This window comes from Mixophyes fleayi, chromosome 3, assembly GCF_038048845.1.
Source record: "Mixophyes fleayi isolate aMixFle1 chromosome 3, aMixFle1.hap1, whole genome shotgun sequence".
NCBI lineage: Eukaryota > Metazoa > Chordata > Amphibia > Anura > Limnodynastidae > Mixophyes > Mixophyes fleayi.
In genome coordinates, this window is record NC_134404.1 from 197,080,408 (window position 1) to 197,106,969 (window position 26,562).

A 26,562-nucleotide genomic window follows, 5' to 3' on the forward strand; every position below is an offset into this window, starting at 1 on the left:
GCAATTTGGGATCGGAAGCCAATACCGAATAATATATTACCAAGATATTGCTTTTGCCATTCAACTGAATAGATACACAATTTTTCAAATTGTGGTAATTTTGTAGTAATTTTGATCTTCTTTGCAAATGTATAAAGTTTTTTCATCTGCAAGTATTGGTATTTGTATATGGGGGAAAGTTAGTCCTTTCCTGTATGTCTTGAAATAAAGTAGGTGCAAATTCTCCCATGATGTGGATAAAATGGACATGTTTTTCCAAGGGATGGACATGTTATGATCGAATCTATTTGGGAAAAGTGGATGTCTCCTTATCAGTGTTAAGAGTGAAGGATATCTTGCCAATTTAAGTTTGCTATTAATCTTATCCCATAGGATGAGTGTGGATTGGATGGTGGGTGCAAAATTTTCCATTGCTGGTCTATTGATCCGTGGTAACCATAAACTTGTACTGATATCATCTTCCTAAAGAAAGGAAGTATCGATATCTACCCACATCTTATAGCCAGGTGTGGTGTGCCATGAGATAATATGGTTCAATTGTGTAGAGTAAGAGTAATTTTGTATAATCCCTGATCACCTTTAGTTAAGGGATTAACTCTAGGTTTACGTGGTCTAAGTTTTATTCCCACCCAAGATAAAGACGTTACATTGTTTTTGTATTGAGGTTAGAACATGCATTGGGACTGATACTGGGGGGTCTGAAACAAATATAGAAGACCGAATAAAACATTAATTTTAATCATATTTATTCTATGAAACCAAGACAGAAATAAAGGTTTACATTTTATTAAACCTTATGTAATTATTCTCAATAGAGGTCCATAATTTACTTGATATAGATGGGTAGTATTTAATTGCCGCTGGTTGCCATTGAAATTTAAATTTGGATTCAAAATTGGAGAGTGTGTTTTGGGGTATATTAAGAGCTAAGGACTCAGATTTTGAATAGTTACCTTTGTAGACTGACATGGTAACATAGTGATTGAGTTTTGCTTGTAAATTTGGAAGTGATATCAGTGTCTTTGATATTGTGAGGAAGACATCATCCACAAAGAAGGATATTTATAATGCTGGTTTCCGATTTATATTCCTCTATAATGATTTGCTTGAATCCTAGCCACTAGGGTAAAAACAGTGGGCAAAGATTAATGGCAAAAGCAGACACCCCATTCCCTATTCCAAGTGTTTTGATATTTTTATGAGTTGATTTAATTTTAATAAAGAGTAAAAGTTTTAAATCTATTTATGATAATATTTATAAGTATGTTTATATAATATTTATAAACACATATAAATGCTTTGCTCTTTTTTGAGATATTTATATGGGCTGGTAATCCCATATTTTGATGCTGCAGTTTATAACCCTTTTTGCATGGTACAACCAATAGCACCAATATAGAAACCTATAATTCTTTTTTTAAAAACATTTTTGGTTTATTGAAGCATATGCGATACAGTACAAATATGCAATTTAGTGTCCATTGTTGTAAATGTTTCCAATTGTCAATACAATTTGTTCATGACAAATACGAAGAACAATACAAGAAAGATCTTGAGTTTCATATAAATAGGATCTGCAGTGTTTATTAATAAAACAAAATGTCTCTTTACATTTATAGAGAATCTTTGATTCATGTCAATGTTTAAGTGTTCAAGGTCATGACATATAGTCATTAATGGACACCCATAAATTAAAGAGTTCTCTATATTAATGTAATTATAAAGCAACTGGAGGGTCTCAAAGGCTTAAGTGGGTTTTTATACCAAGCAGTGTGACGCAAGCATCTCCAGACCTGTTCTTTGATGGAGAAGGATAGGGTGGCGATAGAACTTTGCCATGCTTCGAAATATGTTCCCATTTGTTTTTTTGTAGGGAGGTTTCCAGCCAATCGATTTGGAAAATATTAAAGTGTTTTCCTCGGTATAACGAGAAAAATGGAGGGATATTTTGGAGCCACATTTGGAGTAAACTTTGCGGCTACAGTACACAAACAATTAGTAGAACTTCATTTTGCCACCTTTGGATATTTTAGTGCCCAAAGGGAAGATACCCAATATAGCCCACTCCAGGATTTATGGCAGGTAGTTGACTAAGTGGTCATTTCATAACCTCAAAATCCAAGTAAAAAAAGTGTTAAATTTTTAGAGACTATGGTGGTTTCCTAAATATAAATATATAACTATATCAACTTTTGCGCTTCGGTGTATCTCACCATGTGAGCAATGTAATAAAAAAGGTTTCACACACAGATACAATTGTCACATTTAATAATGTCAGCTCTGATGTCCCCATACTCACATGATTAATATGAGCCATAAATGAAGCTAAACCAAGCAGTATCTTAAGAGAACAATGAAACATTTTATTTTGTTGAAAGGTGGTGGCACTAATGTGGTAGGAGTTTGGATTTTGTTGTGATATTTACCATTTTGAACAGGGTCCCTCTGGAGTTTTTTCCAAATCTCTGCGCACCTAGGTGCACTTCTAGGCAATGAAGTCTACGTATCTTGCAAAAATCAAGGTGTGTGCATGGGGAGTGTTTCTTAATTGACCTCCATTGAAGGAACCACAAATTCTGCTCTGTATCAGAGCATTCTGCAGGATTATGTCATGCCATCTATCCATGATGAATCTGAAGTACAGCTGTATCATGTGGTTAGCAAAGGATACAAAATTTACAAGCAAGTCTATATCAGGATAGTTGATTAACCTGAAATATAGTTTGCATAGACTAGTCCAATTGTGGACCTAAACACCATTGAGATGTGATAGGAGGACTTGAAATGAACAGTTAAGGTGAATACACTTATTACTATACAAGTTAACCCGTGCATGATACTCATGTATTCTACTCAAATCAAGCTACTTAAGGTGTTAAAAAGGTTCTTGTCATGCATTTGGGGCTAGGCCAGGCCTCCTCAGGGGAAGAGCGTTACTTCCCGACATAAGCGCCCTTTTTTAACGTGGTTTTGTCCACATGTCACCACCTCATCATTCTTCTCCATCACCTCATCCTTCATCTTCATCGCCACATCCTTAATCTCCATCGTCTTACTGTTCTAAAACCTCTCGATACACAATGTTTCTGCTAAACACCTTATCGCTGTGCTCAATCAGTCTTCCTTGAAGGGCAGTATTCATAACCTGCACTTTCACATCACTGCTTCTCCGTACTCGTGAAAATGCGACATACTATTGTCCATGACCAAACACAGGCTCTGGTAAATAAATACCCACACGGTCAAGAGTTTGAGCCCTCAACTGGTAAATTTAGCCTTTACTACCCCTCCCACGGGGGGAAGGGGGGATGATGGAAGTTAACTGACTTCACTATTATCATTTTTTTGTCAAATAATGTCAGTATACCAAATTTCAGGTCAATTGGATGAGCCCTTTCTGAGAAAATAGTTTTTTCCACACACACACACACACGCCGCTAGGCTTATATATATTAGATTATTACTTTTGATAGATTTTTATGTTTCTTTCATATTATCTATATCCCTTCTCTGCTCTAAGATGTATATATTCATTTCATGTCAGTTCTGTTGGGTGATATACCAAGGGGAAAGTGAGCAAATGTTCAGTTGTGCAGTGTTTAGTAAACTAATATGCTTTTGATAATTTATTAACTTATTGAGACTAGTGAGGATGACAGTAAATATAGTATTAACTATAGTAATAACTATTCCTTTTTAAGTAATTGTTCCTGATTGTTTAGTAAGTCAAATAAAAATAACTATAGGATTGCATTAAAGCTGCAATACCACCAAGGAAAACATTTTACTAACATTCTCCTTCCCACAAGTCATAGCCCTGGGGGCTGCTATATGCAGCAGTTTTTCCTGGGGTTCTGACGGTTGTGTCTTACAGCTCACCAGAATGGCAGAGGGAATGTTTGAGCAGGAGGACCAATTACTATCCTGGTGTTTGCCCGGGACTCTATGAGAAAGAGATTAGCACTAGGGAAATGGCTGACATGGAGCAGCTCCCAGGGTTCTGGCTACTTGGAAAGGGCATGTTAGTAAAAACATTTTTTAAGGTGCTAGTGCAGCTTTACACATTTTATTGTAATGCAATCCTGTAGTGTAGATTTAAATATGGTGCTTATATATCAAACTCAACACATATTTGTTTTTGCACGTCTCTTGTGCTTTAAATATGCTCTGAACACACTCTTGAACTGCATCTTGATTCACTCCTGTGTAAAAAACGTACACAGTTTTTCTTTTAAAAACAGTTGTTCTTGAAGGGGAAAAGCACGTATGTAGGGTCGGACTGGCCCGTCGGGGGAGTCAGGCTATCCCCTGGTAGGCCCCAACCCTGATCGCTCCCCTCTTTGTTGGTGGTGGGAGCGGGAAACTTAAAAAAATTAAATAAATACTCACGTGATCGCGGCGCCGGCGCCCCTCCTCTCTGCTCCGTTCACACTGAATGTCAGACGTGACGTCATCACGCCCGACGTTCAGTGAGGAGCGCCGCAGAGTGGAGGGGCGCCGGCGCCACAGTCACGTGAGTATTTATTTTATTTTTTTAAGTTTTAAGTCCTTCACTTACGATATAAAAGGTAAGTGAAGGAAAGGAAGCAAGGGGGGAGCATGGCAGAGTGAAGGGGGAGTAAAGGCAGCATGACAGAGAGTGAAGCGGAAGCACATACAGCAGGGCAGAGAGTAAAGGGGAAGCACAGAGCATGGCAGAGAGTGAAGGGGAAGCACAGACAGCATGACAGAGAATGGAGGGGGAGCAGACAGCAGGCAGAGTGTGAAGGGGGAGGGCCAAAGCAGCATGGCAGAGTGTTAAGGGGGCCAAAGCAACATGGCAGAGTGTGAAGGGGGGGCCAAAGCAGCATGGTAGAATGTGAAAGGGGGCCAAAGCAGCATGGCAGAGTGTGAAGGGGGGCCAAAGCAGCATGGCAGAGTGTGAAGGGAGAGCACAGACAGCATGGCAGAGAGTGAAAAGGGGCAAAGACAGCATGGCAGAGTGTGAAGGGGGAGCACAGACAGCATGGCAGAGTGTGAAGGGGGAGCACAGACAGCATGGCAGAGTGTGAAAGGGGGCCAAAGCAGCATGGCAGAGTGTGAAGGGGGGCCAAAGCAGCATGGCAGAGTGTGAAGGAGGGGGGGGGGCAAAGCAGCATGGCAGAGTGTGAAGGGGGGCCAAAGCAGCATGGCAGAGTGTGAAGGGGGAGCACAGACAGCATGGCAGAGTGTGAAGGGGGCCCAAAGCACCATGGCAGAGTGTGAAGGGGGGCCAAAGCAGCATGGCAGAGTGTGAAGGAGGGGGGGGGGGCAAAGCAGCATGGCAGAGTGTGAAGGGGGGCCAAAAGCAGCATGGCAGAGTGTGAAGGGGGAGCACAGACAGCATGGCAGAGTGTGAAGGGGGCCCAAAGCACCATGGCAGAGTGTGAAGGGGGGCCGAAGCAGCATGGCAGAGTGTGAAGGGGGGGCCGAAGCAGCATGGCAGAGTGTGAAGGGGGCCAAAGCAGCATGGCAGAGTGTGAAGGGGGGTCGAAGCAGCATGGCAGAGTGTGAAGGGGGGGGGGGCAAAGCAGCATGGTAGAGTGTGAAGGGGTGCCAAAGCAGCATGACAGAGTGTGAAGGGGGGCCCAAAGCACCATGGCAGAGTGTGAAGGGGGGGCCGAAGCAGCATGGCAGAGTGTGAAGGGGGGGGGGGGGGCGAAGAAGCATGGCAGAGTGTGAAGGGGGCCAAAGCAGCATGGCAGAGTGTGATGGGGGGCCCAAGCAGCATGGCAGAGTGTGAAGGGGGGCCAAAGCAGCATGGCAGATTGTGAAGGGGGGCCAAAGCAGCATGGCAGAGTGTGAAGGGGGGCCAGGAGAAGGGGGGAGCAAAAGCAGCATGGCACAGGGTGATGAAGGGGGGCCAGGAGAAGGGGGGAGCAAAAGCAGCATGGTGCAGAGTGATGAAGGTGGGCCAGGAGAAGGGGGGAGCAAAAGCAACATGGCACAGGATGATGAAGGGGGGCCAGGAGAAGAGGGGAGCAAAAGCAGCATGGCACAGGGTGATGAAGGGAGGCCAGGAGAAGGGGGGAGCAAAAGCAGCATGGCACAGGGTGATGAAGGGGGCCAGGAGAAGGGGGGGCGGGCAAAAGCAGCATGAAGGGCGTAGTGTGATTATAAGCAGGCACAGCATGGTGATTTAGGGGCACAGTAATGTGTGTGTGATGGCACAGCGGGCTTGTGGCAATGTAATGTGTGTGTAGTAGATGGTGGCTAAATAATGGGTGCTATTTTGTTTGTAGGGTGAAGGTGGGGCAATTTAATTTTATAGTGGGGACTATTCATTTATGATGGGGTGGTTTGGGGGCTATTAATTGAATGTGGGGCTGAGTTTGAGGAGCATGAGATCTATTTATTAAATGTGAATATGAATTATTTAATGGCAGTGACGGTTGCGGGAAATAGGTATATTTATTATACATAAATGCGATTCATTTATTGCAGGGGCTGTCTGGAGGGAGGGAAATAGGTTTATTAAATGGGAATACTATTACTTTAATGTTGGGGCTGGAGGAAGGCCTAAGTATTAATTGTGGGTCCTATTGATTCAACGCCGGGCTGGTTGGAATTTTCTAAATGTACCCATTATTTTTTCCAAATAGGGCCCCCAACATTCCAGGATCCAGACAAGCTGCAACTAAAGAAACCAGCAGCCACAGGTGGTAAAAGTGGGAAAAACAGGTAGGACAGTCTGTCAAATGTTCTGAGTCTAGTGCAGGCTTGGCTAACATGTGTCACTCCAGATGTTGTAAAACTACAAGTCCCAGCATACCCTTCCAGGAATAATCTGCTATATATTGGCAAAGCATGCTGGGGCTTGTAGTTTCACAACACCTGGAGTGCCACAGGCTAGCCAAGCCTGGTGTAGTGGGACAATGCCGATTTTTGGTGACTGTTCTGCCCAATCTAAAAGGGAAGGTCAAGACTGTGTACTCTTTATATACACACTGCATTCTTTATATACTACACTATCGTGCTAGCTGTCCTTCGTGGGTTGACCCCTGCCCCTCTAGTGTCTGGTCTCACCTCTATGATGGCTGGCCACACCCCATCTGGTGGGCCATTAGCGTTGCAGTCCCCCGGTGGGCCCTTCATGCCCTAGTCTGACACTGCATGTATGCATCATATTGTATGCTCCTGGATGTGGCTATAGAACTAAAATGCTAGTAAACTTTTTTTTTTTCTTAAAAAGATAAGTTTTTTGTGTGTATTTAATTGTCATATGGTACAATTTATAGGATAATATTTTGTGTCTTATAATAAGCTACTCTGAAATCTAATGAAACCTCTCGAATGTGCCAGGTCTTCTTGCCCTCCTTCAAATATGCTTTTACAATCTTTTCTTGTAAGACTTTTCCATGAACTAACCTGGGTATGCTTGGTAATACCACCATCCCAAAACCAGACCTTACCTATTTCTGTTTTTCCTTCATATTCCCATTAATTTCAAAATGATAACACTGGTTTTCAGCTCTGCTCTGGACAATAGATTTTGTGGGATCTGCCATATGTTGTCACGGATCTTACACTGTTATCACAATACAGGTGTGTTAGATAAATGGCAGACGGCTGATAAAATAAAACAGAAGTTAGCTGGATTAATGCACAATCATTAGTCAGACTTATGCCATGGTCGGTGCATAAGCTGGTAGTCAGACGTATGTCATGGTCGTTACACAAGCAGGTTGTTAGACATATGCCAGAGCCAGTACACAAGTGGGTAGTCAATATGTCAGAAATTACAGGAGCAGGTGCTGAGCAGGCAGAATACTCAAGCAAGATTTCAACCAGGAAGTGCCTTTTTATTGGCCCATACTAGAAACATGATCCAAGATGGATTCCTCAGAGACAATACTGACCATCTTGGATAAGGGCAACTTTAAGGGCAAGCTCAATAACAATAGTGGCCTCTGGTGGCTGGAGGTGAAATAATCTGAGTCTGTCCCTGACAACTACTCTGTAAATAGGGAGTCAAGACAGAGGGCATCTTCAATACAAGAAAAAGTAGCACAGCTATTTATTTCTTCATATATATGTTTCTGGTCTGAAGAATTAATCCACACACCTGTAATCCCCGTAAAAAAAAAAAGCATTTCCATTGGGCTCTGTTGAAGTCTGTTAAACTTTACTGTTAAAATACCCAGTCTCTTTTTCTGCTCATTGATTAAGGAATGTTAACTAACAATAGACCTAATAATCAGTAAAAGAGAAATGAAATCAAGACAAAGCATTTGTTCAATAACATTACTACAAACATTAATTTTATAAGAAAAAATATTTTTTTATATAATAAAAGTGACTTCCATAGGAAATAACACACTGGGATTTAGAGTTTGATGTTGTTACAATAGGAATACAATTGCCATACATAGTATATACATACCAATCAGAAGCTGAGAATCTGACTCCAGGCACATAGTTTGACACCAAAAATAACAATGAAACATAATTAACTGTAACTAGTATGATCTTTACTAGACATGTTTGCCTTATAGCTGGATCTATCAAAAGGCAGTTGAAAAACATCAGTGCAGTCTGATGCGGCTCATTGCAGCACTGAATTAAATGGTTAATTATGCGGGCAGATAAAAACAACAAAAAAAAACAACAATAAAATTAGAATTTGGAAAAAAAGGAATAAGTGGGGTAAGGAGGTAGCACAGTTATTCTACAAAATATGTTACCTTTTGTTGTGAAATGAAAGTGAGTTTTTCACTAATGAAAAGGAAAGCAAACACAGAATGTTATTTAACAGTGCATTTTCAATTGGAGACAAACACTCTCGCTCACAGTGTTTAACAAACAGTATTTACGGCAAAACTTAGTCACATAAGGATTTGTCAAGGTCATGCTCCTATAAACAGTCCACATCAAAGCTGTGCCACAATAGAAATTGAGACGTTATCAAATACAGTGTCTTAGAAAGTGAAGTACCGGGCAAACCATTCCTGGCGTTGTGGGTCTGGAGATGCCACCGGTGAAGTATCAGTCTGGGGAGGGCTATATCCCAGAGAGAAAAAGAAACAAATTACAAAGCATACATGTTACAAAAAATAGCACACAAGAGGTGTACGAATGCCAGCGTAGCAATAGTAGGCAAACAAAGCAGTTGTGTAGAAGCAAAGCTAAAATTCATATTGGTTCTTGCCCTTGTCCATGTGTGACACCTCTACATCCACTACATTGTAATACATCAGCAGCACAGGCTACCTACCATATGCTGGGAAAAGCATTTATACTCTGTAAAATGGGTTATTTATCCCATATGTATTTGGTCTGTTTGTTGCCCCTCTTTTAGCCTCCTTTTTAATTAGGACAATAATTTGGAAGAAGTATTATTACCAGGGTCACGTTCCATGTATACTTCTCATCTGCTAAGCACAAAACACAATCAATTTCCAGACCAGGGACATTCAATTGACTAATTTTACTCAGCTCTTTCTTCATGCATGTATTATTTATAACACAATTCAAACAACAGATAGACTAATATATGGTCCATATGAAGTGCTATTTACACGTCCAAATATTCTGTGAGGTTATACTTAATAAACAAGGGGAAGGCATTTTATCTTAGTGCTGAGTTAAAGGTACAATAAACACAAAAACTATACAATGTATCATTGTATAAAAGAAGCACACAGGGACAATTAATTAATGGGAGATATATACATGCAGATAATTTATTAGGGAAGCAAACATGTTCATGCTCACAACAATATGCAATAAAATAAAAACAATGATGCATGTCTTGGTACATTCAGTGAATAATCTTTCCTAGTTGATTCAGAAAGTTAAGTCAATATGCAAGATTTCAGATTTGTCACTAGAGGGCACTCTAGCATTCAGGTGTTTTATTCTGCTCTCACAGGTTGAGCTTCACTTGTTTTTCAGAATACAATGGACAAATTGCTATGTTGGGTTTAAGGAGAACAAAATTCTCACAACTTTGGTTATCATTTCAATTCTCTGAGAGTGGTAACACCACACGTTACAGATATTTAATATCTTAAGATAATCTGCATATTTTAGGAAAGAAAACACTAAACACCAAAAGTATGCAATACAGTGCTTAAAACCAGCTATTAAGTCTTTCAAATAAATATGGACACATTAACAAACATGCATGGACATTGTATGTGCATTAAAGAAAACACACTGTAAACAAATGCTGACATGAGGTTTTAACAAATACATGTGGAAAAAAGGAGCACTATAAAGAGGTTATAAATGCCATAAAAATAATTCAAGGCTTTGTCTGTAGTTCGGCACTTTCATGACCAGTGGCAATTGGCCTGGCGAGGTAGTGCTCACCTCAAAAAGGTCTTGGCCTCTTTGGGTGGTACAGTCTGTGGGAGAGGCTTGCTGCTGTTGAACTCAATATCGTGGATGGGTGAGTTTGGAATGGGATCCAGGCGTGTAGGATGTCCATTTCCCATTCCACTAGTCTCCACAGCACTTAGGTTAGGGGAACTCACAAACCTGTTTGTGGACTTATCATTCTTCTTCTTTTGCTGTTTTGAAAACAACACAAGTGAGGCATACTCAATTTACATTCTAATTGTAATGCATCATAGTTGTGCATAAGAGGAAATAAGAGAAAGCCACTGTACTTAAAAGAGAATTATTATTTTATTCTAATATAGACTTGGGCAGAGTTGGAAGTAGCAAGCTGAGGACCCCGATGCATGGAGACGGGGAGGGAACTGGGGCCCACTGCTCGCTAGTTCCAACCCTTTGCATCTGCTGTGGCAATTCCGCCACTGACTTGACGATATAATTTATTAGGCGGTGGTTCAAACGAAATCGGCAATTCTCTGTACTTTGCCGTCATTTTTTAAAATTTACAATTTTATTAAAGACAAAGTCTATTGGGTTTTGTCTTTAATAAAATTGCCGGTTTAAAAAAATTACTGCAAATCGTTGTGTCGTAAAATCTGCTTTGTACGTAAACCACCTTTGAAGACATTGTAGCTCTCAGTAAAAGTCTGTCACCGCCAGTTTAACACTGAGTGCCAAACCCTTGCTTACTGGGTTGACAAAGTAGTTGATGTAGTAGAGGTGGATACAAAGTAATACTAAGTCAAAAACAGGCGCAAAAAGTGAAGAAAGGCTGCTCGTTGGGATATCAAAAAATAGATCACACCTTCAACCTATGTATAACACCTAACAACAAATAGAGATATAACAACAGGCGCCAATCTAATTAAAAAGGATCAACTAGAAACCAATATTGTCACAGAGGTCAGTAAAAACTGATGCTTCAACGAAACACTCTGCTGATATAGATGAACCAAACAAAGTATTCAAAACCAGACTTTCATATAAACAAACTATCGTAAGAAAATAAAAATAAAAATGAAAAAAAATAAAAAATAAAATAAAATAGCATAAAGTATAATGAAAATAAACTTGACCAATCCTATAGTGTATATACGTGGTTAATAGAAGGTCTCAATCAAAAAACAATCAAATATCAATATAGAATAAATCGAATGAAGTAAATAAATAATAACAGAAGTATCAATAGAATAATAATGGCATTGCAGATTAACAGATGATAAATGTTAATAATCCTGACAGAATTGTCAATATGATGATAATGTAACAGTTCAGATGTAGGAATAAAAGGTAGTTTGGAACATAAGTCCTGCCTCCAAACAAACTAGGGATTCCCTCTTCTCAAGTATATGTTTGCTAACCTGACTTCATAGCCGCTCAGGGAAGGAGTAAATAGCGATCTCAAATGAAATCCCCAATCTTGTAGTGAGACACAAAATTCTTCTTATCGATAGTTTGTTTATATGAAAGTCTGGTTTTGAATGCTTTGCTTGGTTCATCTCTATCAGCAGAGTGTTTCGTTGAAGCGTCAGTTTTTACTGACCTCTGTGACAATATTGGTCTCTAGTTGATCCTTTTTAATTAGATTGGCGCTTGTTGTTATATCTCTATTTGTTGTTAGTTGATGTAGTAGTTTAGTGCAAATGAGCAATTTATTTTAGACAATGCATTTAGAAAATTATTATATAATTGTTTCGGAGTTGCAGTCTTTTAATGCGCACCCATGCATTCTTGGGCTGCATCTTTTATACCATTCCTCTGTGACAATCAGAGAGGACTAAAATCTCACGCGTAATGAGTGTGCATTAGACTTTTGGTAACAGGTAGATGAGCAGTGCCAAACTAGTAGATAGCGGAAATATATGGTGAACAATAAAATAACAAGTACCCGACAGGGGCACTTTACTAATTTTTACACTAAAAATAATCATAAGCATACAGGTAGAGGTGTATTTGTGTGGGCCCCATGGCAACATTTTGAAGGTGCCCACAAAGTTTCTAGGGAAGAACATCTCATCATATTTCCTATCAATCCACTTCCCTCACTTACCTTATTACGTATGAGTGCCCTTTCCCTCTGAGCAGAATTTAACTTTGGAGCCCTAGAATACTGGTTTGTGAGTATGATATTCTGGGGTTTCAAATACCCTGAGGTGTCAACGGTTACATGGCAGCAGCTCCCAGGAAGGTGACAGAGAGAGCAGGGTCAAAAACAGCACCAGTGGCAGCTACCAGCCCTAAGGAAGCCCTACCCCTGTTACACTGGTAGTTACGCGCATGAGTAAATGCAAACCTTTCAGAAGCTGTCAGATATTTGAGATACTGTAACTTTATCCATATGGGAAGAAAATACTTCTTTTCATGTAAGAAAATATAATTAATCTGGTGTGGGGAAAGACAGACAACACTAACACGGGTGCTAAAGGTAAATAACACTACATGTAATATTAACTTATAAAACATATAAAACACTAATCAACAGCAGAGGACATTGCTAATTATCGACTAACGATGTATCACTATCTTATAACCCAGTTGGAAAACAGTAATTGATATGTGGTTTCAGAATTCGCCAACTGTGCACTTTATTAACCCTTCTTTAAAGAATCAACAAAGTAGTAGTTCGGCAACAGCTAACTGGAGGTGAAAGTGAAGGCTCAACTAATTAGAGCCTGCTACTTCTTTTTTTTTTAAGAAGAAACTAATTAGTAGTTCAAAAAACTTACTGGACGCAAAGGCTCAAAAATGTAATACTACAGTCATGGGCAAAAGTTTTGAGAATGACACAAACATAATTTTTCACAAAGTCTGCTGCCTCAGTTTTTATGATGGCAATTTTCATATACTCCAGAATGTCATAAAGAGTGATCAGATGAATTGCAATTGATTTCAAAGCCCCTCTTTGCCATGACAATGAACTTTATCCCAAAAACATTTATAATGCATTTCAGCCCTGCCACAAAAGGACCAGCTGACATCAGGTCACTGATTCTTTCATTAACATAGGTGAGAGTGTTGACGAGGAAGAGGCTGGAGATCACTCTGTCATGCTGATTGAGTTAGAATAACGGACTGGAAGCTTTAAAAGGAGGGTGGTCCTTGAAATCATTGTTCTTCCTCTGTTAACCATGGTTATCTCCAAGAAAACACGTGCATTCATCATTGCTTTGCACAAAAAAGGGCGTCAAAGGCAAGGATATTGGTGCTAGTAAGATTGCACCTAAATAAACCATTTATCGGCTCATCAAGAACTTCAAGGAGAGAGGTTCAATAGTTGTGAAGAAGGCTTCAGGGCGCCCAAGAATGTCCAGCAAGCGCCAGGTCTCCTAAAGTTGATTCAGCTGCCGGATCGGGGCAGAGCTTGCTCAGGAATGGCAGCAAGCAGGTGTGAGTGCATCTGCACACACAGTGAGGCGAAGACTTTTGGAGGATGTTCTAGTGTCAAGAGGACCAGCAAAGAAAAACATCAGAGACAGACTGATATTCTGGAAAAGATATAGGGATTGGACTGCTGAGGACTGTGGTAAAGTCATCTGGAAAAACGCTTGTGCGGAGAAGGAAAGGTGAGTGCTACCATCAGTCCTGTGTCATGCCAACAGTAAAGCATCCTGAGACCATTTGTGTGTGGGGTTACTTCTACGCCAAGGGAGTAGGCTCACTCACAATTTTGCCTAAGAACACAGCCATGAATAAAGAACTTCTCCTAACCATCCAAGAACAGTTTGGTGATGAACAATCCCTTATCCAGCATTATGGAGCACCTTGCCATAATGCAAAAGTGATAACTAAGTGGCTCAGGGATCAAAATATGTACAGGAAACTCCCCAGACCTTAATCCCATTGAGAACTTGTGGTCAATCCTCAAGAGGCGGGTGGACAAACAAAAACCCACCAATTCTGACAAACTCCAAGCATTGATTAGGCAATAATGGGCGGCCAACAGTAAGTATGTGGCCCAGAAGTTGATTGACAGCATGCTAGGGCGAATTGCAGAGGTCTTCAAAAAGAAGAAGGGTGTATGACTTTTTGAACCTTGTTTCAATGAAGCTAGAGATACACAACACTCTTATTGCCCATCCTAACTGAAATCTCATGGCTCCTCATCAAACACTATCTGGAGTATACAATCTTGCTCAATTATGTCTAAAATGAACGTTCAAATTGCAGCTTGTATGAGCACGTTTAAATGTATAACAACAAACAATGCAATACCAAAAGTAAACACTCAGATGATTTAATCCGATAAAGAGTACATAATAACTGGCATATACATGAAAGTGGCCTATGTTTTAAAACAGGTTGGAACCCAAAACAGTGCTTGCTCTGAAGAATGGGAAAGTCGAGCGTTGAGAGGCAATGGGAGTGAGCACTCTGTGGTATTGGTCACTGGTCCTGCATAATGCTATATTGGGGCATACAGGGCTATAAGATGGCATTATCAGGCTTTATTATGGCATTATATAGTTGGGCTTAGGGATGCATTATATGTACTGGACATTAGGTTGTATCTTTTGGCCACTTCACTTTTGTGACAAACCTTGCTTATTAAGGGCCTGATTTATTATGGCACACACAACGAACGTAATGTGCATTGTTTTTTAAAATAAAATAATATATATATATATATATATATATATATATATGTAAATATACACATTTTGTAATCATATACAATCCTTTGAACACTACATAATCAAAAGTTAGTATCTAGGACATATTTTAGTTATAATCAAGATAATTAAATTGGATCTAAGATATAAGTAACATATAATAATAAAAAAGAAAAAACCTTATTATTATATAAAAAAAACTATAAATAAATATAGGATGTAACAAATAACTAATAGTTTATTAAATTAATAAACAATGAATAACTATAAAAACTATAAAACAATATTATTATATACAAAAATTAAAAACAAAAATAACAATTTGATATAACAAATAATTAACAGTTTAATAAATTAATACACAATGAATAACTAACAATTAAAAAAAACATAGTTAAAATGATATTAACAAACTAACAATGTGGTGTCAGAATGATCATTTGATATTGTAATACGGAAGGTGGACCAATGTGTCAACATAAGAACTGTTTTATTGCAGATCTGAATACACTGTTAACGTTATTTTAAAAAAAATAATAAGGTCCTAATATTGATGCTATCAATATTCCTTAACAATTAGAACATATTACTTCTTAACAGTTTAAATATAACATACAGATCCGTGTGTGCTATGCCTTGATGGTATTTACGAATGGAGGGAGGCATTTAAGAGGTGACCAAGCACAATAGGCTGGCAAAATGTGCCTGTCAGCAATGAAGTGATTTTGATTGGTCACTTGATCTATAAGAGAACCTCTTTTTCCTGAATCCAGTGATTCCCCTTGAGAAAGCCCTGGTGAAACGTACGTCGGGCACGACGTTATCCGTGACATCAGTACACAGAAGTGAGAGCCACAAGCGGCGTGTCAGCTGCAGATGCCGGCTCCCCATCGCCTGCTCTGACTTACTTGTCCACTACCACCACGCTTATCGGGCGGTGAGTGGGGCTTTCAATTACAGATTTCCTATAACTATGAAAAGAATGAATGAGCGGTCCATGCGGAATCAGTTTGTTTAGATTTTGGGCAAAGTGCCATTTGTGTGCAGTATAGAGGATACACACCATTTATTAGGAGTGAAAGGGATGGGTAAAACTATGCAATAGCGAGTAAACCGTGGCAGTAATTTTATCAGTCCATCCCTCCAATATCCAGCACTCCGTGTCTATATTTATGTGAATATATTGTTCTTATCCTGCGTATCATAACTCATGCTTTATAAGTGAAAGGCTTCAACAATTAGTTGTAAATGCTAACTATAGGACATTTATATCAGGTCTAATAAAGATCCCTACATATTTATTTTTTCATATTTTCCATAACTTTATTGGACAATACAGAGCGGTAGATAGCCTTGCAGATGGATGGGGAGGGGAGTATCCAGGACCATGATGTTTAATAACCAATAAAGATATTTGTAAGAGACATAGGGTACATAATGTGGTAAATAGTACCCCAGTATTGGTTCCTGCTCCCCAGGCTCTCACAGACGAGTACACTTGTTTTTCTTAACAAATTAAATTTTTATTGGAATTTTGTGGTAGACAACAAAATAAGAAACATACATAATAATAGGGAAAGTAAGGGAAAGGAAGACATCAGGTTGGGGGGTACATTGATTCACATGAAACAAGTACTACAGACAATAGCAAAAGTTATAGTTCAAAAGATGGTAGTGCTGTGTTGCTTTTACAAAGAGGAGGAAACTTGTGATGGGTCTAGGTTCTCGGAATAATAAGTACTCTAATCAAACCATTTAATCAAAGGGGAAGAAGCTGACGAGGAGTATGGGAGACTTAGACCTAGAGTCTTCATAACATAGCTCCTCTGGATTTTGGCTAGAACAATTGAAAGAGGCGGGGTGAGGGGGGACTTCCAGGACTGTGCAATAGCTGCTCTAGTAGCAATAAGGATGTGGCCAGTTACATATCTCTTATGGTTTTGGAGAGAATAAGGGTATAAGTGCAGCAGAGCAATTTCTGGCGATGGGGCTAATGCTACAGAACTCACTGCATTAATCAGGTTGAAAGCTTCCCTTCAAAGGCCTTGCAGCTTCGGGCATGACCAGAAGGTGTGTATCAGGTTCCCTATCTCATCACAGTTCCTCCACCAAAACTTTGACACATTGGACATAAATCTATGAAGTCTCTCAGGAGTCAAGTAAATTCTGTGTCAAATCTTGAGAAGCATTCCAAGCGATAAATGCATTTTGACATCTAATGCACATTTAGAAATATAATTTGCAGGTCCACTTCCCATAGAGACTGAACCAGCAATTTGCTATCCTCATTGGAATAGAGGAGGAGTAGGTACCAGGAAAAGATGCCACCAGCTCTGTTGGATGGGGATAACCTCATTGTTATGTAGGGGAGTGGGGGTGCAGGGATAGATTGGCATCTTACTTGGGACTGAAACCAGTGCCGGACCTGTAAGTACTTATAAAAACTCCTTGATGATTAGTATGCAAAAGAAAAAAGGGAAGTGTCCTCCAAGATGAGGCATAGGTTAACAATACCCAACTCTTGCCAAGACCTCAAATACAAGTTAGGGATTAATTTAGAAAGGCCCAACAGTGACAGGTTAGAGGAGGGGAGAACAAATTAAGGGGATAACTTTACCAGTGTGTCCCATGCCTTAAGTGAATCGTGGATGCTTGTCAGAGTAGAGGTCTCTAATGGCCTTGTTTTAGCATCTAGGCAAAAAAGGTCCATCAGAGAAATCAGGCAGAAGAGTTTTTCTCAAAAGAGACTCAGGGATTGGGTGGTGTGGGGGCCAACCAATCTCTCAGTTGGTCTAAGAAGCATGCCAATTGGTAGAACTCCAGGTTGGAAGAGGCCCATCCTCCTTTTAACGTAGATCTCATATTTTTAACATTCGATACTCTAGGTCATTTACCTCTCCAGGCAAACTCCAAGGACACCTTGTAAAATGTGGCCAGTTGCTGGTAAGGGTTAAGGTATGGGATCAACCTAAAGAGGTAAAGGACTTTTGGAAGGAGCATCATTTTTACAGTTGCTACCCTACCCAACCACGAGACCTCATAGTTAGCCCACATTTTCGTCAGTGAAATAAAATTAGCTAAAAGGGAAGAGTAGTTATCTGGGAGTCAGAGGGAATGGGACAAATTTGTATACCCAAGTACGTCAGTGAAAACGTTTGCCAATTGTAATTGAATTTCGCCTTAAGAATTTCCTGGTGAGCAAGGGGGTGGCAATGGTTAAAACTTCAGTTTTTGATACATTAAGTTTGTAAAGAGATGCCTCAGAATACTGTTGAAGAATATGGTGGCTAGCTGGTAATGAGGCCTCGGGGTCAGACACGAACAATAAAACATTATCAGCAAACAGACAGAATTTACAAGTCACCAATAACAGAACTCACTACCAAAAGACTTTGCCGTAGTTTTTCAGCTAAGAGTTCAATCGCTAACGCAAATATAAGAGGGGATAAAGGGCACCCTTGTCTGGTATATATAATATAAATGCTTAGTGGCGTGTGTTAGTCTGTCTGTGTGTGTGTGTGTGTGTGTGTGTAAAAAATAAAACCAAGCTGCAGCGCCACCTGCTGGGCGGAGTTATACACTGACCTACTAAATTCTTAGTGTGTGTGTAAAAAAAAATTCAGAAAGGGCTGAAATTTGGTATACTAAGATGTTTTTAATTTGTTAATTTAATTTGTTAATTGTTAAAAGTGTTTATAAAGATTTTAAAAAATATATATATATTTCTTGAAGGAGAAGTGACAGTTGGGAGTGGTTGGTGGTTGCCGGGGGGTGACAGTGGGGAGTGGTTGGTGGTTGCCGTGGGTGACAGAGTGAGAGGAGTGTGATATTCAGGACCGCTGAGAGAGATCCCTGTGTCTGGATAGACATCTGGATAGATGTGGCGATGAAAATGAAGGATGAGGTGATGGAGAAGAATGATGAGGTGGTGACATGTGGACAAAACCACGTTAAAAAAGGGCGCTTGCGTCGGGAAGTAACGCTCTTCCCCTGAGGAGGCCTGGGCTATGGGCCAAATGCATGACAAGAACCTTTTTAACACCTTAAGTAGCTTGATTTGACTAGAATGCATGAGTATCATGCGCGGGTTAACTTGTATATATATATATATATATATATATATATATATATATACACATATATATATATATATATATATATATATATACATACATGCCAGGGGCCCGGCCTGGGCCCTCACTGCCGACTTTTTTTTTTTTTTTTTTAATCCAAACTGTTTTATATATATATTTTATGTAATTATTTTTTGCACAGGGGGGTTGGCACAGTGATGAAGTAGAGGGGGGAACAGCATGGCACAGTGATGAATGAGACTGGGGGGGAGCAGCATGGCACAGTGATGAAGGAGAGGGGGGGCACCATGGCACAATGATGAACGAGTGGAGATGAGCAGCATGGCACAGTGATGAAGGAGAGGGGGCAGCATGGCATAGTGATGAAGGAGAGGGGGGCACATCGCACAGTTATGAAGGAGGGGGGGACATGGCACAGTGATGAAGGAGAGGGGGGGCAGCATGGCACTGTGATGAAGGAGAGAGGGGGGAGCAGCATGGCACAGTGATGAAGGAGGGGGGGAGCAGCATGGCACAGTGATGAAGGAGAGGGAGGAGCAGCATGGCACAGTGATGATGGAGAGGGGGGCAGCATGGCACAGTGATAAAGGAGAGGGAGGGGCAGCATGGCACAGTAATGAAGGGGAGGGGGAGCAGCATGGCACAGTGATGAAGGAGGGGGGGCAGCATCGCAGAGTGATAAAGGATAGGGAGGGGACAGTAGGACACAGTGTGATGAAGGGGAAGGGGGCAGCATGGAACATAGTGATGAAGGGAGGGAGCAGCATGGAGGGCGCAGTATGATCATAAGGGGGCACAGCGTGGTTGTGATGAAGGGGCACAGTGTGATCATAACGAGGCACAGCGTAATGATGATGAAGGGGCACAGTAATGTGTGTGATGGCACAGGCCAAGACTGTGAACTCTTTATGTACACACTGCATTTTTGATATACTACACTATGGTGCTAGATGTCTTGAAAGTCAGGAGTGCACAACAATGCAGGGTTTTTTTTTGTAAGAGGGTGGTCTAGCGCTTTTCACCTGCTAGTCACACCCCGATGATGCATAGCCACGGCCCCAATCGTATGGACACACCCACTCCCAGTTTTGCGCCGCCGCACAATATTTTTTTTTTACCATGCTCAACTAAAAAGGGGGCATCATGAAGTTGTTGTACCGGGGTCCTCAATTCCTCTTAGCAGCCCTGCTGGCAGCCACCATACCCGGCGGCAATACAACATTATTAGTTTTTTTATTTGTTTTTATAACTGTTTTGTGCTGACAGGTCCACCTGCCGGCATTACTGGTTTAATGTCAGCATTGTGACTGTCGACATTACTACCGCTGACAGTCACATTGTCTACATATTAAACTTGTGGACAGACTGAATCTGTCAACATTTACCCTGTCACCATTTTGGAGGCAACAGGATAAGTGTTGACAAATTCACAGTCGAAAATATGACCACCACCGACTGCTGAGACTGTTTTGGTATATTGTAATATTTTCCTCTGGATATATTTTAATTGTAAGTAAACAAGTGATTGTAAGTGATTACAATGCTGAATAACTCAACAACCAGATTCTAATAATTGCTCTACAGCATAACTAAAGGCATAGTTGGAAAATAAATAAATACATACATCCATAAATAATGAAGAGAGGGCATGCTAGGGTCAGTGTGGAGAAATATACTAAATGTAATTTAGTATATTTTATTTTTTAGGTTATTTAAAATATATGAAATTAGGGACATACACTTGTCCTAGTTACATACCTTTACTAGAGGATTGATAACGCCAACATTTGGACTTGCATTAAATACTTTGTTGAAGTTGGTCTCTCGGTTCACTAGTTCTAGTTGGTAGAACTTTTTGTCTTCCTGTAAAAACAAAAGTGTAATTCTGACTGTGTTTCTTTCACGCAGCTTTGCATGTCCAGATAATTGCTTTCAAACACTTCACGTATTAATATTTTAAGAATAAATTGTTCATTTGTAAATGCCACTTAGTTTAATAATTTATTGAAACAGTTATAATTTATGAAGTGTGGGGTATTTAAAGATCACTGAATTTTTTATGACAATGACTCTCAGAGGTAAACACTTGCAATTTGTTTTGATAAAGAAAAAAACATCAAAATGTCTCACAATCAATTTTTTGATAAGTTGGTCACGTTCTGCAACCATGTCCTTTAAATCGGAGATGACCTGAAGGTCCTCTGGCCTTGATTCTCTGTTCTGATACTTCTCCTCCATTTCTGTCAACCTTGAATGTATAAGTACATGGTTACACACCATTCTATTTGACATAAATGAAAGACCAGTTCAGTGTATTCTGATTTAATTTAGGATAAGCATAGTGCAGCACTATTTAGAGAAAGACAATGAAGGAAATGTGTGAAGCAGTGTTAATTTCGCCAGTCTAATATGTATATATATGTTTAGGGAATGGTGAGCAAAAATCATAGATAGCGAAGAGTTGTAAAATCACTGGGGATGTCTCCAATCCCGGGTGCAGCTCAGTGCTCAGTGTTCTGGCCGAGTCCAGTCATTTTCAAAGGAATCCTTTTCCAGCACTGACCAAATACCATAGCACTACCAAGGGATTCAAACACTGGCCACATTTGCAGTCACTGCACCATGCCTGGTCATCAGGACCTATGAGCGATTGCCGCACTTGTTGTCCTCTCTGCTGTCACAGTACCTATGAATGCGTAGCTCCCAGGACCATTCATGACCAATGAAATCTTGGTGACCCTTGAACATTGATAGCGCGACATGCAGACAACGGGATATATGAGAAGAGTACAGGTAAGTTGCTGTTGTGGGGGTTTCTGTGCACCGAAGGTGGATAGTAGTTGACAGTAGGGATTGTAACATATAACAGCTCTTTAGTAATATTACGGTAATTAAAAAAATGACAGTAAGACAATAGACTACAAATAATTTATCTGTTTATACATATTAGAGTGATAAATGGGCGTTAATTTTGATTAAGTCACTTTTGAAAATTTTGGAGGTCTTTTACATTGGCAAAACGGCATAGGTGTATACTAGGGCGCATAGTATTGTGGATCAAAATGGCCGTATATGCGGAGAAGCAGAAGTTTGCACAAGCAGAGGGGAGGTATTCCTACTGAATTAAAGAAGAGGCACACTACTGCTCCTTGTTTTGGGAAAAGTTGCAGAAATGAGAACTTTGTAAAAGTTTGTACCCAGAAGCTTGCTCCTAAATGAGTCCTGTAGGTTGTCTACTTTTTTTTTCATTTTTAATTGACTTTGGTTTAACTCAGGAGAGTATAGAAGGTAGAGGGTTGAGGTAGGGGGAACATCGTGCGGAGGTATACATTTCAAGCACATAGCCAGAAAATAAAAATAAAAATAAAAACAACCTATTTGCAGAATTATATTACATGTTGCAGCATACATATAGAATTACAAGGAAGTTAGCTATAACAAGTCTTTGGTCATGTATATTACTAAAGAAGAGGAAGGAGGGAGAGTTTAGAAGGGATAGCAGGGGAAAGGGAAGTAACAGAAGTAGAAGTCACACGTTGTTTGGATGAGCATCAGGTAGAATGAGATATGGCAAACGAGGGACCCATAATGAGTGGTGCAGACTAACCAAGTAGCTGTGAGTTTATTCAGTGTTGTGGGTTATAATGGTAATAAATTTCAGGTGGAAAATTTGTCAAATCTGGTTTATGATAGATGGAAAAGATCTTAAATAGTATGCCCTCTCCACCTTTTTGTGCCTCAGTGAACTATATAATGCACTCATCCAATATGGAGAAAAAAAATTACACAAAAAAGTGGTAGTATCATAGAGGAGTACAAATATTCCATTCTTGTTGGAAGACCTTCAGGTACTCACACTGGTAATGTGGCACTTTCCAGAAATTACTGTGCATTCTAGATTTTGGTTATGAAATAAAATATATATTTTCTGAGATTACAAAATCTTCTGAAAACCAGATGAAATATGATCTGTGTGGGCATACCAACTGATATTGAAGTTGAAATGTGATGAGCCCAAAAGTGCCAAAATAGGTTATGCCCAGCAGTGTGAAATTCCCTTAGCAGTGAAGGGGTTAAGCTTATATATTGATGCATGTAGTTTGCTGTTTCTCTTTAAAAATTAGCATCGCTTGTTGTTCTCTTGGTTTAATTAAGTGTCTGTCTACTGGTAATAGGACTTTCAAGATAACAAATGGCCTTTGTATGGTGTCTATAAATTGTTTGAAATTCAAAATGAACAAAGTATACATTGGTTAAAAAATAAGCAGACTGTAAAGATCCCACTTCAGTAATTCTGTACTGCAACATCTGATCTAGACACATTAACAGCTGTATGATATTCAACTATCAGCATCTTTTTTCCATAAAGAAAAAATAAATGTGGCCATCCTTCCATCATTTGAGAAAAAACAACCAAATCAATGTTGTATTGGAAGGCAGGAAAATCAAGGAACATAGATTACAGAAGACATTCAATAAACAAATCATGTCTCCTCTGCTTGTTGCACAGAAGCACTAACAGCATCTCTAATTGCTTGAACAAATGCCAGATTTTTTACAGATACACATAGATATATAGACGGACGTCTAGTATTAGTGTTTCTACATACATATTAATGGACAGTATTAGTCAGGACAGAATGGATTTTAAGATGGCACAGATTGTATCTACTTTTATTGGATATTCCTCTCTAGCTATAAATGTAGAATGAATTATACATTTCATATATAATGTATCTATTCATAATATGAAAGTGATAAATGGTGATTTATACTGATTTACAGCTATGTGCACACAGAAACCTTTATAAACCTTCTCTGGTACACTTCTTGACAGGTGAATGGAGAAGAACACAGGTGCTTTCATATTGATCAGTTATCTCTATGCATAGACATAAGTATTGGAAGTACACTGCAAGTGTTCAGTACATTATTTAGATTCAAGTTTTAATAGTGCAGAAGGTACACAATGCTATACTGCGTATATAGTATATTGGACTGGATATACTATCAGATAAGGATATGACTGACTCAAGTTAACGATTTATTTTACTTTAAGGTTATGGATTTTCATGAAATAAATACTATGTGGAGACATTTTGCAGGCTTGACAGTGGGTACACTGCAGAAAGGAGGATTTACAAGTACGGTGTACAAGTACTCTTGAGGGAAAGGGGCTGCCCTGTCATTCCAAGGATTCGGTTATGTTGAGCAAGCTTCCTGTTCAAAATAACTGAAACTATGGAATGACAAGTGGGCGGAGTCCCTGTCTTTTTCAAGTGGCGACTGTATAATTAACAAGTACCATATTATATCTGTGTTAGCAGATTACACAAAAATTATGTCGTGTAATAAACATCCAATCAAAATGTGCCATATTTACGAGCAGATTGGGCAATAACATGGTGGAAAAAGTTCAATGTGAATAAATGTAAGGCTATGCAGTTGGGATCAACAAATATGCATGCAGCCTACATCCTAGTAGACCACTACTGGATAAATCTATGATAGAGAAGGATCTCAGTATAACTGCAGATCCTAGATTTAGCATGTAATGCTAATCTAGTGGACATAAAGCCAGCAGGATATTATCGTGCAATAAGAGGTGTAGAGAGAGACAAAGATATTATTTTTGGATAGAAAGCACTGATGAGGCCTCTCTTTTAGGTGTCATTTTAAAAAAAAGATGTTCTGGAACTGGAGAGAATACAGCGAATGGTAATTAAATTAATAAGAGGAATGGAAGATCACAGTTATGAGCAAATGCTGTATTGATGTATTTACACTAGAGAAGTAACGATGAAGGGGAATTTTATTAATGTGTAAAAAATGAATGGTTCATACTAACTTCTGTGGCAACCTGCTCATTTTAAGGTCCCCATAGTAGACCGAAGGCTACACCTTGTGGCTGAAAACAAAGAGAATCAATATCCTGCTACAAGAATAGTTCTTAATTGTAAGAGCAGGAAAACTGTAGAATACACTTCCACAATAACTGGTGTTATCAGACAATACATTTAAGAAGGAATGGTCATTTTTTTAATAAAACAGAACCTACAGGGCTGCTGGTATTAATAGCACAGTATAGTGTGTGCACCCAGGAGAATGTTTGATTGTCAGTAAAATCAGAAATGATTGGATTAGGCTTTGTAGACATTTTACTCTGCATCAACTTGGGTCTATAAGGATGAAAAGCTGAACATCATCATCATCCAAATTTATTTATATAGCGCCAGCAAATTCCATAGATCATGATAGATGCATGTATTTCTTCAACCAAAACAACTATTAAATTATGTTTTTTGTCATGTGAAAAACTGTAAACCTAGCCATACATACCCTATATAATCCATTCTTTACTACTATTAATTTGTAGTCCTGTAATTTAACTCTTTCACTAGTTACTGCTGGTAAGACTAAGTCAGTCTAACAGTAATAATTCAGCAAATTATATTGTTGTAAGATGATTGACGACACTGGGCCTGATTCATTAAGGAAAATAAGGTAAAAAAGGAGTATACATTGTCACCTGGACAAACCATGTTACAATACATGGAGTGCAAAATTGTTTATTATTTTGCTTGTAAGGAAAATACTGGCTGTTTTTTCATGTAGCACACAAATACTTGATAGCTTTATTTTACATTAAAATTTAAAGTTGATCTAGGACATGCCCTACCCCAACTATAAATCCCCACATTTTATATTGACCTCCCCCTTCAATGCAACATGGTTTTGCCAAGGTGCAAAGTTACTCCTTTCTTTTGCGTTCCTTTCCTTTCCTTAATGAATCAGGCCCACTGTATATATGTATGTATACACTAATTTATATGGAGAACATTTCCGAACCACAAAATGTGCTCGGCAATGCAAAACCAAGTCGCGCCCTTAGGGAGATTTCTAGTTGCCTGGAAACCCCTCTCCTGTGCTATGTACGAGGCAGTGCTATTAATGCCACCTCTATGGGCTGGCCACACTTGTTTCAAAATCAAGAATTTGGAATCTCCTCTCTAGAAATCCTGTCTTTACCCATGGACCAACAATGTGCATTGTTTTGTGTAAGTGGCATTTGCCAAGGAGCAGAAGTATGCACAAGCAGAGGAGATTTGGGCTGAGTGAGAGTGTTCCTTGCAAAGTGTGGAGTAGGCGCATTGGTGCACAGTTTTATGGAGCGTACCCAGTGCCACATGGCAATTTCTGCACTGCCCAGTCTCCCCTGCTCCCTGTCAAAAGTCAAAGTAGCAATGTGTTGTTATTTTTTTTTTGTACAAAGTTGGCTCTGGCTTATAGTGCACATGTGCTGGGGGAAAATGGCAGAGGAGTGGGCTATTAATTTTACACTACGGACAAGGAATTTATAGGAATGTGGTGCTAGGAGAACAGTTTAACTGAAATATGAGCTGGTAGAGATGTTGGATAAAGTTATAAAATCCTAGCTACTGAGTTTAGGCAGTAGTGGAAAACCAGGCAGCAGGGGACTGCAGTGGTCAAGAAAAGGC

The 26,562-nt window shown here is 39.5% G+C and overlaps 1 protein-coding gene across 6 annotated transcripts in view; it reads right to left on the minus strand.

The window, feature by feature from the left end:
* Positions 1-8,274: 8,274 nt before the first annotated feature.
* FAM184A (family with sequence similarity 184 member A) overlaps positions 8,275-26,562 on the minus strand; it is a 253,280-nt gene continuing 234,992 nt past the window's right edge. For 5 of the 6 annotated variants that reach the window (XM_075202994.1, XM_075202992.1, XM_075202993.1 and 2 more), the window contains 4 exons: positions 21,194-21,311; positions 20,822-20,926; positions 10,333-10,532; positions 8,275-9,018 (listed from right to left, as the gene is read on the minus strand). In XM_075202994.1, the coding sequence (XP_075059095.1) occupies positions 8,937-9,018; positions 10,333-10,532; positions 20,822-20,926; positions 21,194-21,311 (505 nt within the window). In that variant the 3' untranslated portion in view covers positions 8,275-8,936. The remainder of the gene's footprint in view (positions 9,019-10,332; positions 10,533-20,821; positions 20,927-21,193; positions 21,312-26,562) is intronic. The other variant, XM_075202995.1, reaches the window with a different exon arrangement.